At 40.3% G+C, this 13,604-nt stretch overlaps 1 protein-coding gene across 1 annotated transcript in view; it reads left to right on the top strand.

Moving 5' to 3' along the window:
- The window catches only part of CTNNA3 (catenin alpha 3), a 427,360-nt gene that overhangs the window by 243,468 nt on the left and 170,288 nt on the right, over window positions 1–13,604 (top strand). Inside the window, exon 8 of the mRNA XM_068196847.1 lies at window positions 10,471–10,551. Within this exon, the coding sequence (XP_068052948.1) occupies window positions 10,471–10,551 (81 nt within the window). The remainder of the gene's footprint in view (window positions 1–10,470; window positions 10,552–13,604) is intronic.

Genomic DNA, 13,604 nt, shown 5'->3' with positions numbered 1-13,604 from the left:
CTGCAGCTCTGCATGGCTGCTGGGTGCCACCCACGCTGGCACTGCCATTGAATGCTGTGGCCCCTGGGAGGAGCCGGGGGCGGCGTGGCTTTTGGCAGAGTGGCACTTCATCAGCAATTACATGAGAAACTTCAGACCTGTCTGCCAGCTAAGAAATGAAGGTGGTGACTCCTGCCGGTGCCAGAAGAAACACAAGCGCTCGGGAAGAATAAAGGAAACCTCCTTAGCAGTAAACTCTGGTGGAAGTGGCAGTGTGCGTGGGCTTTGCCCCTAGCTGCCCTTTGTTGCTCCTGTTGAAGCAGCCACCGAGTGCTGAGAGTTACTGCGGAGCTGGCAGCTGCTCTGGCCTGACACCGTGGTGAGGAGCAGCGAGGGAGAGCCCAGAGCGGGTGCTCGGTGGCTTTCCTAGGGAAACGTTTCAGATCTTACACACTGGGGTATGTAAGGTGCCCACTTCTAGGGTATGCAAACAGCAGATCTTTTTAAGACCTTGATTACAGGTCCACACAACCTGAATATTTCTTTAGAATAAGTAGATCTTATATGCATTTATATAGAAATGCAAATTATAAATGTTTGAATTTCCATGTACAACTAAGGAACCGTATTTATGAAGATCTACTTAACCTTTTGCTTTTAATCTTCTGATTGTATTTTTTAACATTTCTTAAACTTCACATGAAATTCAGTAGCATGCATTTACAGCAAGAACAAGTTACTCATTAGATTTAATCTAAGTATTTAATTTATTTCATTGCAAGTTGAAGGATTTAGTATAAATCTTAAAGGAAAAAGGTCTTTGAGCTCTATAATAATTTTGCTTTACCCAACATAAATCCTAATGACTTTCTTACTGATTCTGTTCTAGTTATGCCTAGGAGTCTATGTTTCTCCTTTCCTTTTTTTGCTATATTCTTCCATGGAGCTGATGACAATTATATGAAAATTTAGGTTAATTTATGATAAATTAATTCCTTGGCTAATTGGAGATGTGAATAGTTAAAAAAATTAAACATAAGACTTCACATTTTCAATTCAGACAAGAGTTCTCTACAATGTTTAAGGTAAAAGTCCTCAGAAAATGAACTTCCAGCATGAAGTATGATTGCTATGTTGGAATGTCAGAAATACTGCATACTGAGTTTGAAAGTTTCCACAGGTATATTTGCGTTTTTTCTGTATAAAAATAAATAGGGAAAAAGCCCAGGGAATTTCTGCATAGGACTGCAGAGGAATATCCCCTGAATAGCAGACTCTCCTGATCTCATGCAGGATTCTGCAGATCCCATCCCTGCAGGAGACTGTAATTTTCAGTTGTCTTCCCTGCATGCCATCACAAACAGCCTCCCTTGTTCCATTTGGTAGCTGCTACTTTTAACAAATTGGGGCTTTTTTCTCTCTTGTAGCACAGGAACCCAGGATCTTCAAGCCTGTGCTGCGAGTCTAATCACACAGCCCAAGTAATGCACTGATTTCTCACTCTGCAAATCCATCTGCAGAGTAAATGGCTCCGCAAGGGCCCCTTTCTGGCAGTCCTCAGTGTGAAAGCATCATTCAGGCTCCTTTCTACCAGCCTCTTTTGTGTGTCTTCCCCCACAAGTGCTAACAACAGAAACTTTCTGAACTAGAGTAGATCTCTAGCTAACAATAGGGAATTTTAAAATAACAGTTGAGTATTTGAAACGTTTAGTCATGGGCTGCTAGGAATACCACCTTGGAGCCATTTCATGGTGCTGCTGTAAACAGGGGGACGTTTTGTTCAGGAGCAACTGAATTCACCCAATGAAGGGATGGCATCAACTACCTTTTGCTGTGATGATCCTCTGAACCTCTTGTGTTCTTCCCTCTTCCCTTATAGTCATCTCTACAGACTGGACAAGTATCAAAGGAATTCACACGGTCTGGACTCACTATTCACACAGGATGCTGGATATTGTTCAGTGGAAGTCTATGTAAACTTGAGACCTTTCCCTAAAAGCTGCACTGCCATTTACTGCACATGCTGAAGTGCCTCCCAGCCTCCTAGATTCACATATTGCATCACAGCATGGTGTTAAATTAAATTAATTACTCTGGATTACAAAGGGATTAACTAATGCAATTGATACGTAATGAAATGGAATTACATTTTTTGGTCTGTTTGGGGTTTCAGCATTTAACTTTTATTTAGAAGTACAGTTTTGAACAGAGCCACATCCATAGCATGTGTGTTATTTGAAATTACCAAGCTCTGCCTGGTTCAGAACTGAAGTCTTGGATAAGTAGCTGTTTTCTAAGGTTTCTGTCTGTAGGCCAAGTTCTATCCTGGGTCCACCCATATTTATCTCAAGCTGCTTCCTTGTGGGGAGCTACACAGAAATGTTTAAGTTATGTGGGAGTGAAAATCAGGGAGCTCAATCTTCATTACCCATCCAATGTGATATAAGAGTGTGCTCGGTTTTCTGTTAAAAGAAAACATCACAGTATGTCTGTTCTATGAGTGATCATGAACAGTATCATAGAGATTTTCCCAGAGTAATGAGTGTGTCAACACAGCAAACTTAATTTTCCTGTTCTACCTTCCTTATCTCTCCATGGTACAGTGGAAGTACAAGGAGAAAGCATGAGGGTACGGGATGGCTATGAGGACTTGGAAGACTTTTTTATAGAAATACATTTTTTTAGTCACCCTGTGTATTTTTAAATGTATACTGTATGTATATGTATTTATAATGCTGTTTGATTTGAATGCTGTTACACTTCTCTTAAGTGTACAGGAATCTATTTGTGTAGCACATTGTACATTAAAATACCACCTCAAAAGCCACAGTAAGCTCGTGTTTTGTTCCTGGAAAAATGCAGGATGTGCCTTTGCTGTGCCACTTAGTCTGTCCCTAGGTATGGCAGAATGTGAGTGGCTTGGTGCTGGACATTTTTCCCTATTTATGGCTGCTGTTTAAGACTGTAACTTTCAGATTTAAAGTACAGCTAAGAGTTTTAAACAATCTGAATGAGAAGGACTGTCTCAGCAACTCTACTGTATTTTATTTTGAATTTTCTTCTCCCTTCATCCCCTTTCTTTTTCTCATAACAGCATATAATCTCCAAGCAATTTATATGATAGTTCATCATAGGAGAGTCTTGTGCTGCTGCTGTAGAATGAGATTTTCTCCAACTAATTTTCTATTTTCCTGCTGTAAAACTGCCAGAACACTTTGGTGAAAGGCAGATGGATATTCAATTAAAAACTAGTATGGACTAGAAACTTAGAAAATTGCTTCTTAGTGAAAGGCAGATTAACCTCAAGTATACTTCTTGCTCTCAGTTCAATGGTATTGCTCTATTTCTACTTATGTTTGCCTTTGCTTCCTGCATCATCTGTGAATGACAGTAACATCAGATTAAGAGGAATTTAATGTCATTTTTACACCCTGCTGATTCCTCCGATAGACCTGGAGTTGAAATACAAGCCAAAATAAAGAACTCCAGGCCTTTAAGGTTTCTTTATCAAGTTTTAAGACTGTCGTATTTCAAATGTGAAGTGCCTGTGGTGTTTGGTTTTTGCATTAGTAGTAGCAAGTGATGGTTGTACTTGCTCTGCAACACGTTGGGTATGACATATGCACTTCTTGGGACACTTCTCCCCAAATAAGTACCGGAAAAGTATAGGTGTTTTTTCAGGATCACCTTGAAGTCATGCTGAACTTTTCTAATATTCTCTGTGTGAAAAAGGAGGAGAAAAACTGATATTAGGAGATCTTTGCCTTATGTATCAGAAAAAAACAAGAAAAATTTAGAATAGTGTAGGTTCCTCGTCTTCTCTCATGACTGGATCCCAGTCACTTTCAAGAGAATTTATTATCCCAGGGATAAAGATCCCAGCTCTGTCCTTTGAGAAAACCTGGACATCCTCCACACCTTCGGCTGACTGACAGCAGTGTTTTAAAATGAGAGTGGATGAAAATGTGCAATACTGTGGTGTAGGGACGTGGGGTGGAGACAGCCCCGTGACGCAGCTCACTGCCCATCCTCAGCAAACAGCTGGGAGTTTATTCTGGCTGCCCTTTTCACAGGGCGCTGCCATCTCCCGGTTCGGAGAGCTGATGGGATGGACCTGTCCCTGCCCAGCTCTCCGGCCACTGGTGTATCTGCAGCCAGCCTGAGCAGGGTTCCTGAGGTCTCTGCTGCCTCCCTTCCAGAGCGAGCCACGCCAGCCAGACTGGATTTGTCCTGGCCAGATTTATCTTGTTCAGCTACAGACCAGCTGTACCGTGACAATACAATATGCATATTCCAGCAACATCGCTCTTTCTGAGATTTTAGGGTTAATTAGGATCTGCAAATTTCAGTGTTTCAGTGTTTTTTCTAATAATTAAAGGGTTGTGCATTTCAATTCTGGGTTTTTTAGACTGTTTGCTTTGTGCTTGTCTGAATTAAATTTAAAATTTATTTTGCAGTATTGCAAACTATATGTTAACTGAATGCCAAAAAAGGTTTATGCTGAGAGGCTTTAAATTCTAGGCTGTGCCTGCATATTGATTGAAGAAGGGTAATTGACACAGGAAGGAGAGCCCTCAGTACTCCAGTTGTAGCAGTGGAGGTTGAGGTAATTAATTTCTTATGAGGCACTTCACATCTCACAGCATTAGATCCATAGGGAGTATTCCATGAGGGCTTGAAGAGGAAGAAAATGACAATCTCATATTGAAGCTATTGAGGAAAAAACCCTCTCTATAATGAGAAACAGTTCCACATGAAAGAGTCCTTATTTGCTCACTTGCATATAATTTTCCATACCCCTTTTTAAAAAATATGCTTACCTATTTATCACAGAAATAGGTTTTCTTGAGCCAGGTGTCTTTAAAAAAATCACACTGGGGTGGGTGTGTTAAGAGTAGGGAATCTGTGTCACTGAGTGGAGGTAGTGATTTACAACTTAAAGTACTTGTGGGTTCTTCATTTGTGTTTCCCATATTAAAAAAAAAGGTAATAAATGTACTTCTAAATTAATTTCCCTTTCCAGGCTTTTGATGTACAGTAAAAATAAGCTTTGAAATGCTGTATGAAAAGGCCTGGAAGCTTTTACCTTTTCACAGGAAAAATGTCAGAAATGTCAGGTTCTGCCTTAACTGCCTTGTCAGAGGATTCCTTGAATAACTTCTGAAATGTGCAAGTCAGAGATTTCTCAGGCAGTGAATGCTGTGCATATAATTGTTCATGCATGTAAATAGTTCCATGTTTTGATGAGGTTGCTTGTGCCCAAGGAGTTGTTCTTATCCACTTCCAGGATGGGGAACCAGGAGGTCTTTAAAACATTTTGTGTGAAAGTGTGACTCATGCATGAAAAGAAGAACTGTAAACATCCAGTTCATTTCTGAGTTCCAGCCCGACACAGGCTTGTCCACTGAGTTCTGCAGGTTTGGAGAAGGTCATTGTTTTGTTCTGCTGTGTTTAACCAGACATGGCACCTCCAACAAGCAACCTTGGTTTTTACTTGGACGTTGCACTTTGAGGAACAAGCTGAACATTTGAAGGGTAAAATAATATTTAAATTAATTCTGCCTTTAAGGGACAAATCCCAGGGCCTAGTGCTATCCAGGTCGGTACAAAGGAATGCAAGGAGGTTCTGCCCCACACTTGGCATTTCTCACATAGCCAAGCAGTCATCTTGGATTTTTTTCTCTCTGTGTGACCTTCAAGGTAACAAATCCTTCGTGCCCTCCTAGCAAAGATTGTAGGAAGTGGTATTAGTTCCATTTAGTTACTGATGGCTGAAGCACAGTGCTAACTAATTCTGGCAGCCATGAACCTGCTGGGATAAATCAAGACTGCAACAGGATTGAACTGGATCTTCCCTTATAAAGGCTGATGGGCTTCTTTGGGGCATTTTGCGACAGATGCTTGTAGATGTCTTTACTTACTTGAGTTTCACAACAGGGTTTGACAGATCAGGGGTTCTATAAGCTGTGTGTGAAGAAAAAATCCTGTCATTGCACAAAAAAATTGAGGAGTGGAAATGTCCCAAGTAATGACAAAATTGTTTCATTATGCAAAATAAATTGTAAAATTGCTTTTTATACAGTTTTCTTCTAATCTTATGGTTTTGATTAGAATTCACAGTGACTTGATAAATGAAAAGAAAAACCATTTATAAATTCCATATGCAAAAAAAATATCGTATGTTACATGCTAAATTGTAACAACAGACATAAAATGCTTGGTGTCTCTATAGAGGCTGTGACTTTGCTTTAATGTCCTACCTAAGCTGTGTGAGAGTTTGTTTTTTGGTTTTTTTAAATTAAGGTGCAATGTACAGGACCCTCTAATTGCTGAGCGTAGGATTATTGGCAGTCAACACAGAGGCTGAAACAGTCAGTCATTTAATTAGAGCTCTGACATTTATTAAGTTATTGTAGTATTGATTGGTGTTTACCTTATAGCTTGGCTTCTTTTTTTTTTAATATTTCTATAGAGAATTGATTTTGATAAATGTGCTATTCTTTTTTTAACTAAAACTGGTTTTGGATACATAGAACTACATCAAAAGCTGTTTATCACAGAGTCGTGGTACAGCTGCTGGAGACAATTGACAGAGGGCAGGTTTAGACCAGATATGGGGAAGAAATTCTTCTCTGTGAGGGAGGTGAGGCCCTGGCACAGGGTGCCCAAAGAAGCTCTGGCTGCCCCTGGATCCCTGGAAGTGTCCAAGGCCAGGTTGGATGGAGCTTGGAGCAACCTGGCCTAGTGGGAGGTGTCCCTGCCCAGAGCAGGGGCTTGGAATGAGATGGGCTTTAAAATCCCTTCCAACCCAAACCATTCTGTTGTTGTGGGACAGACAAAGAAAATCATGCTAGTAGATTGGATTTTTTTATTTTTATTTATTCCTCCCAAGATTGTTCAATGATTATTTGGGAACAGACACATCCCATGAAACAAAACATATGCTTAACTTCTGGCCACAGACCTTTAAAAATGGGAATATTGGCCTAAGTACTAGAAGAGATTAGATATCATCACTTAAGTAGTTCTGCCCATATCTTCCTTACACTCTACTGATCAGTGCACCTCTCAGGTAAACATTTGTGGGCCTTCAGAAGTATCAACAAAGTGAGAATAAAACCCTTCTCAGAGTATCTATACAGTCCTTTAAGATCAACTTGGCAAGGTCTGGAGCTTATGGAATTCCTGCAGTCTTTGTTGCCGCTGGCAGCTGTTGGCATGTACCCACCGAGGCCTGGCTGGAGACTGGTTCCTGAGTCCTGCAGGGCTGTGCAGATGTCGTGCTTTGCACCTGTGTACCTTGGGGTGCAGAAGGGTCTGGAGTGCCTGGGAAGGTCACAGTCCCCTGCTGCTATAAACGAACTCCACCAAAACCAGTGGTGATATGGCCATGTGTTTCAGCTGAGAATCTGCCTGTATCTGTGTCCTGGTTTAAATGGAAATCCAGCAGAAAAGATTTTCTGCACATGTGGGTTTTTGAGACATTCAACTAATGTTGTTTGCCAGTGTGTGAAATAGATGGGCCTGTATTATTTCCAGTACCCAGCATTTATCTTCAAGCTATCCAGTGTTAATTAAAAATACTTATTTTCACTCGGTGGAATATTAATAACACTGTGACTTAGTGCTTGTAAAATGTTTCAAATGTTAAAAATGCATTGAAATAGGAACTGGCTATTGCTTTTAGGATCTTCACAAGGGAGCCATATAGCTGTTATTACATATATTTTACAGGAAAAAACAGTAGGTGAGTGCAGGATAACTGAAAGGCTCAGCTGCCTGATTTTGAAAATCCAGACCCAGAATAATGTGCGTCATTTTCCTTGCCCTTTTCCTAATTCAGTCACTCTGTACAAGAAGGAGCTATTTCAGGGTAGGTGTGATTGTTCTGAAGTACAGCGGTCACCAGGAGGATTTCACTGCCAAGCAGAGCGTTTCAAGTCCAGACGTGCGGGTTCCACGGCGGGGGAGTGAGACGGCTGCGCTCTGCCGAGCGCTCAGGTCACCCTTGGTGTCGCGGTGCCAGCCTTTCAGTGGACACTTGGCAGACACTACATCTGCTCTTCTTTGGTTATTCAAGAATGTAATCATCCCGCGTAGCTCTCGGATGGTAGTGTCAGATCCAGGTCGAGTCTGAGTCTGCAGGGGAACACACACCCACAGGAGGACTTCAGGTCCCAAGGGCCAGTGGGACAGGAGCAGGAGAAGGCAGCTTGAGGCCACTGGTGTTTGAGAGTGCTCCCACAGGAGACTTTGTAGCCAGCTGTTCCCCTGACTGGAAAAGACTGCACATAGTTTAGAAGTCTTTGTGAGTAGGATTTATCCAAATAGTAGTGTGGGGTTTTTGATGTTTAAGTTTCTTTAGGGAGGAATGAGAGTCTGCAGTTTTGAGGTTACCTGCAGTCTGGACTTGTCCATATTTTACAGCCTGAAGCTGCATTTGTAGTGTATTTTATTTCTTAGGGAAAACATGAGGTGAAGAATAACTTCATTTATAGTTGAATTTGCTTTCTAGACATTGACTATTATGTTAAGAATTTGAAAGTAACGTATTTTTAACTTGTTCACTGTTCAATATTTTATGCCACTTGCTGCCTGAGGTTATTTCAGAATAGCTGCTTCAAAGATTTAGGCTAGCTGAAAGCCAGTTGTATCATTAGTGGCCACCTTTGAAGTTACAGATTGCCAGGGAATTTGAAAAATATCACAATATTTTACAGTGATTTTGTCTTTGTAGAAAAATAGGCTCTAAATATAAAACTTCCGAAGGATATGCCAGTGCATTTTTGTAGTCTGAAAATACATAGGCATAAGCTGAGTTGTATCCACTGAGTTTTTCCTGGCCCTGTTTACCTGGCAGTTCAGAAGAGATCATTTTGTTGTAAAGGTTGACAAGAGGTTGCTAAGCATAATAGAGGAGTCATTATTTACTTTGGTTCCTGTGCAAGCCTTGGGACAAGAAATGATGGCATTGCTGTGGAACAAAGGTGAGTATCCACCTCCAGGGATTCCTTGAAGGTTTCAAGGTGAAGTTCAGACCTTTCTCCAAGACCTGGTTTTGATCATCTGTTCCCTGCAAAGACTATAGCCAGTTTCAGAGATAGAAGGTCATAGGAGATTTTCTAAATATCCCTGAAAATACTAGCTCAGTTTTTAAAGTAGTTTTTCCTTTCAGTCTATACACAATGTGCTAATAATTTCAAGGCATTTATGACATTGCACATTCAATTTTAATGTAAGAGTTCTTTTCTTGCCACCTCTAGTCTTAATTTTAATATTAAGCATATTGTCCTGTTCACAGGTTTCTTTAGTAAGGAAATAACACTGACTGAAATATGATACATAGATAATAAGCTTATACTCCTGGGTGCCTACCACGATATTACTACTTCCATATTAATGTTATTTATAAAATGACACAGTCATGTTCATAATAGAGACTTCTGGTGTTTGGTAAATGCAGTGGTCATTGTACATAGCTATTGCTTAGCGTTTATGACAGCCTGGTTCAGCCTGGTTCTTTGTGCTGTAAATGTCATGTGTGCTGACTTTGTGTAAAGCACCACTATTTGTGGTTCTTCCCTTTAGACCAGGGCAGTCCAAGGTAGTCAGCAATGATTGCTTGCTTTAGGCAAACAAAGTTCATCAGGCATTTTGTATTTTCATGTAGTTTCTGTACTAACAGGAAAAAAAATTCTAACCAGCTGGAAGGCACAGAAGTATTATGGTAATATTGTAGGGAAAAAACGTTGAGGGGTCCAGTGAAGTGTGAATTACACTTTTCAAATGCGTAACCACGATAGAAGCACTTTGCTTATAGGTGGAAATAAAAAAATTAAAATGCTTTAGAAAGTAAAACTGATTCTCTTCAGACCTCTCAAATATCTCAGTCTTCTAGATGCTGAGGATGAATGTGCTGTGGAATGGAGAGATTGCCATTTCATGGACAGTGTTTGCATTGCAACATCTTGGACATTTTGAAACTCACCCATTCTGTTTTACAGAAGGGAAATGGACACTTCAGACAAAAGCATAACCACACTGCATTGTGGGCACCTGAATTTATATGGTGTTTTTTAGAAAGAAAACATTATTTTTCACATGAACATGGTATTAATGTATTGCCATAAATATTACTGTTGTTTTTGTTATTATTACTAATCATCATCATCATCACTACTATCATCATAATTCTGTTCATGCTTTTGGTTACGCTGGGAGTATTACAGCAATTCAGAAGTTAAGAAGTGTTTATTTTGTTCCTATACACTGCTTCTAAAACATATGTTTTGACTTAGCAAATTGCGCTTAACATCACAAATTGGCATTCTGTGAACATTGTGGTACTGGCTCTTGAAATGTATGAAAAATTTGAAAACTCCTTCAGCATGTATGATTTACCAAATGCTCTGATGCACTGGGGACACAAAGGATGTGCTTGCTGAGGGATCCCAGCCAGCCACTGATTGTTTTCTGTCCCATTGATTGCAGACTGACAAGGCAGAGAGAAGCAATGCCCTGAATGTTGCCATAGATGGTATGTGCAAGAAGACCAGAGACCTCCGCAGACAGGTGAGACCTGGGCAAATGAAAGGTACAAAAAGGTCTTGAGGGATTCTTTTCCGATTTGCTATTTTCAGTTTATACATTTTGAAAATAGTATTTTCAGTAGATAAATATCAGTAATGTACTCTAGCCATCAAGATTTGTTTAATTTTCAATAAGCTTGAATTATTACTGGTTGTTGGAACAGACACCTTGAAGGAACTACTGAGTCACTGTGTGTGGGTCTTTACAGCTGTGAGAACTCTTAGCACACAGGAGGGTCTTTGGAATGCCCAGTCCACAGTCTACCCCCCATTTTACATCCCAGTGTCCTAAAACTAATGTGAGACATGGACCAGAATCCACAAGTTCAGTGAAGGGCAGAAGGTTAGCAGTAGACATCAGCTGTGTTTATTCCCTTTCTCTGTAATAAATACCTTTGAGAAAAAATGCAGATTATGCTGGATGTGTATAATGTGCCTTTTCAGAAAGAAAACCCCTAGAAAGTCAGTAGTTCTTCCAGCCAGGCTGCCCCAACCAAGATCATGAAAATTTACAGCTACAAAGAACTTGAGCACACCTCTTTCATCCTGTCTCCAGCTTGGGCTTTTGATCAACTCCCTGGTGGAAGACTACACTTCCCAACTTTGTGTTCAGTCTCACAAGCTAGCCTGTGCTTCAAGATGAGGAATAAATTCCTCTCTGCTCCCATAATCAGCCAGGGGAAGCCTTGAAAAATGAGAAGAATATAATATAAATACAGTGTTTACAGCTAAGTAGCTATCCAGTTTCTGCTTACTTTCTGTCCAAAATGTGTTCAGTGCAGAGACCTGCATCACCAGCTCAGTGTGTCTAGGAACCCTTCCATTCATTTTCTTCCATGAGTTAATTAAACTCCAGCTTAAAACACTTTATTGACTCTGTTACAGTGGTTAAAAGCTGTTAACTGATTCAATTTGTGTCTTTCTGTAAATCTTTGGAAAATGTTCAGGCTGAATGTAATCATGCCCAATTTATAGTCAATCTAGATCCAGTAATTTCCTCTTACCAGAACAGCTCTGTGCTTCTTGACATTTTTTCCACTGGAAAGCATTTATGAGAAATATTTTATATCTTTCCTTCAATTCTATGTTCATACATATGAATTGCATAAGAATTGTTTTAAGAAGAGTGCTTACTGCATGCCTAATTCCTGTTCTGGGAGACACGAAATTGTGAATTTTGTGCCTGCAGATATTGCAGTAGAGTCTTATTTGCTTTCACTTACAAACATTTGTTACTCTGTCTCCCAGCAATTTACAAGACACATGAAAATTGTTGTTTGCTCTGCTCTTACAGCTTTTGCAACACTGTATTTTTCAATGATAATGTGCACCTTTGCTGGTATTGTGTCAGTGCTCTCAGTGGATTCTGGGCTGTGCTGTGAAGTGTACTCTGCTTTCAGTCATGACTGGGAGTGCCTCTTCAAAATTTGGGTTAAAGATGAAACCTTATAAAGATGTATTCTTAAAATCTCTTCACTAGTGCCCAATAACCCAAACCATCAGAGAGCTGCTGTCCCAGCCAGCAGCCTGGCTGTGGGTTATACCATGGGCCCCTTTGGAACACCTTTGCACATCACAGCAAGAGCAGTGAAGGAAGGCTTGTGTCTGGCAAGAGTGAGGGCAAAAGTAGCTGTCCCCAGAACAGGACATTCTGGGAGCTGTAGAAACTCTCCAGCTTTCCAAGGGAACTTACTTGCATTCATTTCAGGAGCTTGGCCACTACTTCTGGGGATTTTAAGCTGTTCAGCTTTGTTTTGATTTGTACGTGTGTTGTGCTGGAGGTGTGCCTGTCATTTCTGTGTGTGCAGTTTCACCTGGATCACTGCTTCCCTGCTGAGGAGAGCTGTACGGATATTTAGGAAGGAATTGGCCATCATTCCAATTTGTAATTATGTGAAATTACCATACTCAGTTCTTGCCTCTCAGTTCTTTCCCAGTGTAGCATGAATGGACTGCAAAGATGTTTCTCCTGTGGTTGTTCTGCAGTTCTGGCTGGTTGGTTGCTTTAATAAATGTTATTCCTGGTGATATTCTTATATTTTTATGTAACTTCTTCATCATGAGCAGCTGTTTCTGGACACAAAAGAGATGGCCTTCCTGGCTCCCCTTTGAAAGGGGAAAGGGAGATCCCTCAGTAATAACTGCCCTGATCTTTGTCCAGGACTTTTGCCAGGGTAGTCTAGTAAGGCAAGAGGTGAGCAGAGGCCAACAGAGTTTTCTGTGCTCATCAGTACTGATGTTGAATAGCGTTGCAAACAGCTGCTGGCATTTTTTTCTCTACCCTCCACTGTTTTTGACAACCTTGCCCCATGTTTTATAAATTACATGTTCCTGTGTTATTTTTAAATGCATTTTGATATCAAAACTAAAAATTGTCCGTGCTTCTGTACCAGTCTGCTCAAAGGGTAAGACCTTGCATCTTAAGAAGAAAACAATTTGTCAGACATCATCCTCCCCCTCCTTTCCCTCTTCTACTGGTGTCTCTTTTACTTAAAAATATGAGAAGAAGTTTAATTATAGCACAGTAACTTCCCTAGCATTGCGTGCTGGCGCTACTGATGCTGTCCTTTGTTCATATGCCTCCCTTCTGCCTACTTAGCTTTTAGCATTTTGCCCTACAGGTGGCCAGAGTCAGAAACAGACTTACTGAGTCATGGAAGAAAGGCTTGTTAGAATTAGCATGAAAAGAAATATATATTGCCTCAGATAACCCTTTTTTCTTTTGTCTTTTCCTTTTTATCCCCCTGTGTTGTATTTCTTTGTTCTTTAATGCTACACAAGCCATCCTTTGTATCTCTCAGCTTTGTGTATTCCTTTGCAGAGCTGCAACAGGAACATAATTTCAAACTTGTTTGCGTTCAGCAAAGACACAGCATTATCTTTGGTTTTTTTTTTTTGAAGATGTGATTTGCTACATAATTGCAGGATAGAGCATTTCTTAGAACAAAATAGCAATGATAATTTCTGTGTGAAAGGTTAATTAAGCCAAGAAAACATGTGGCAAGCTATAGCAAAGAATTATGTGATGAGAGATAA

This window comes from Anomalospiza imberbis, chromosome 8 (genome assembly GCF_031753505.1).
Source record: "Anomalospiza imberbis isolate Cuckoo-Finch-1a 21T00152 chromosome 8, ASM3175350v1, whole genome shotgun sequence".
NCBI lineage: Eukaryota > Metazoa > Chordata > Aves > Passeriformes > Viduidae > Anomalospiza > Anomalospiza imberbis.
The sequence above is the reverse complement of the archived record's forward strand: the minus strand, read 5'-3'. Positions and strand labels throughout refer to the sequence as shown.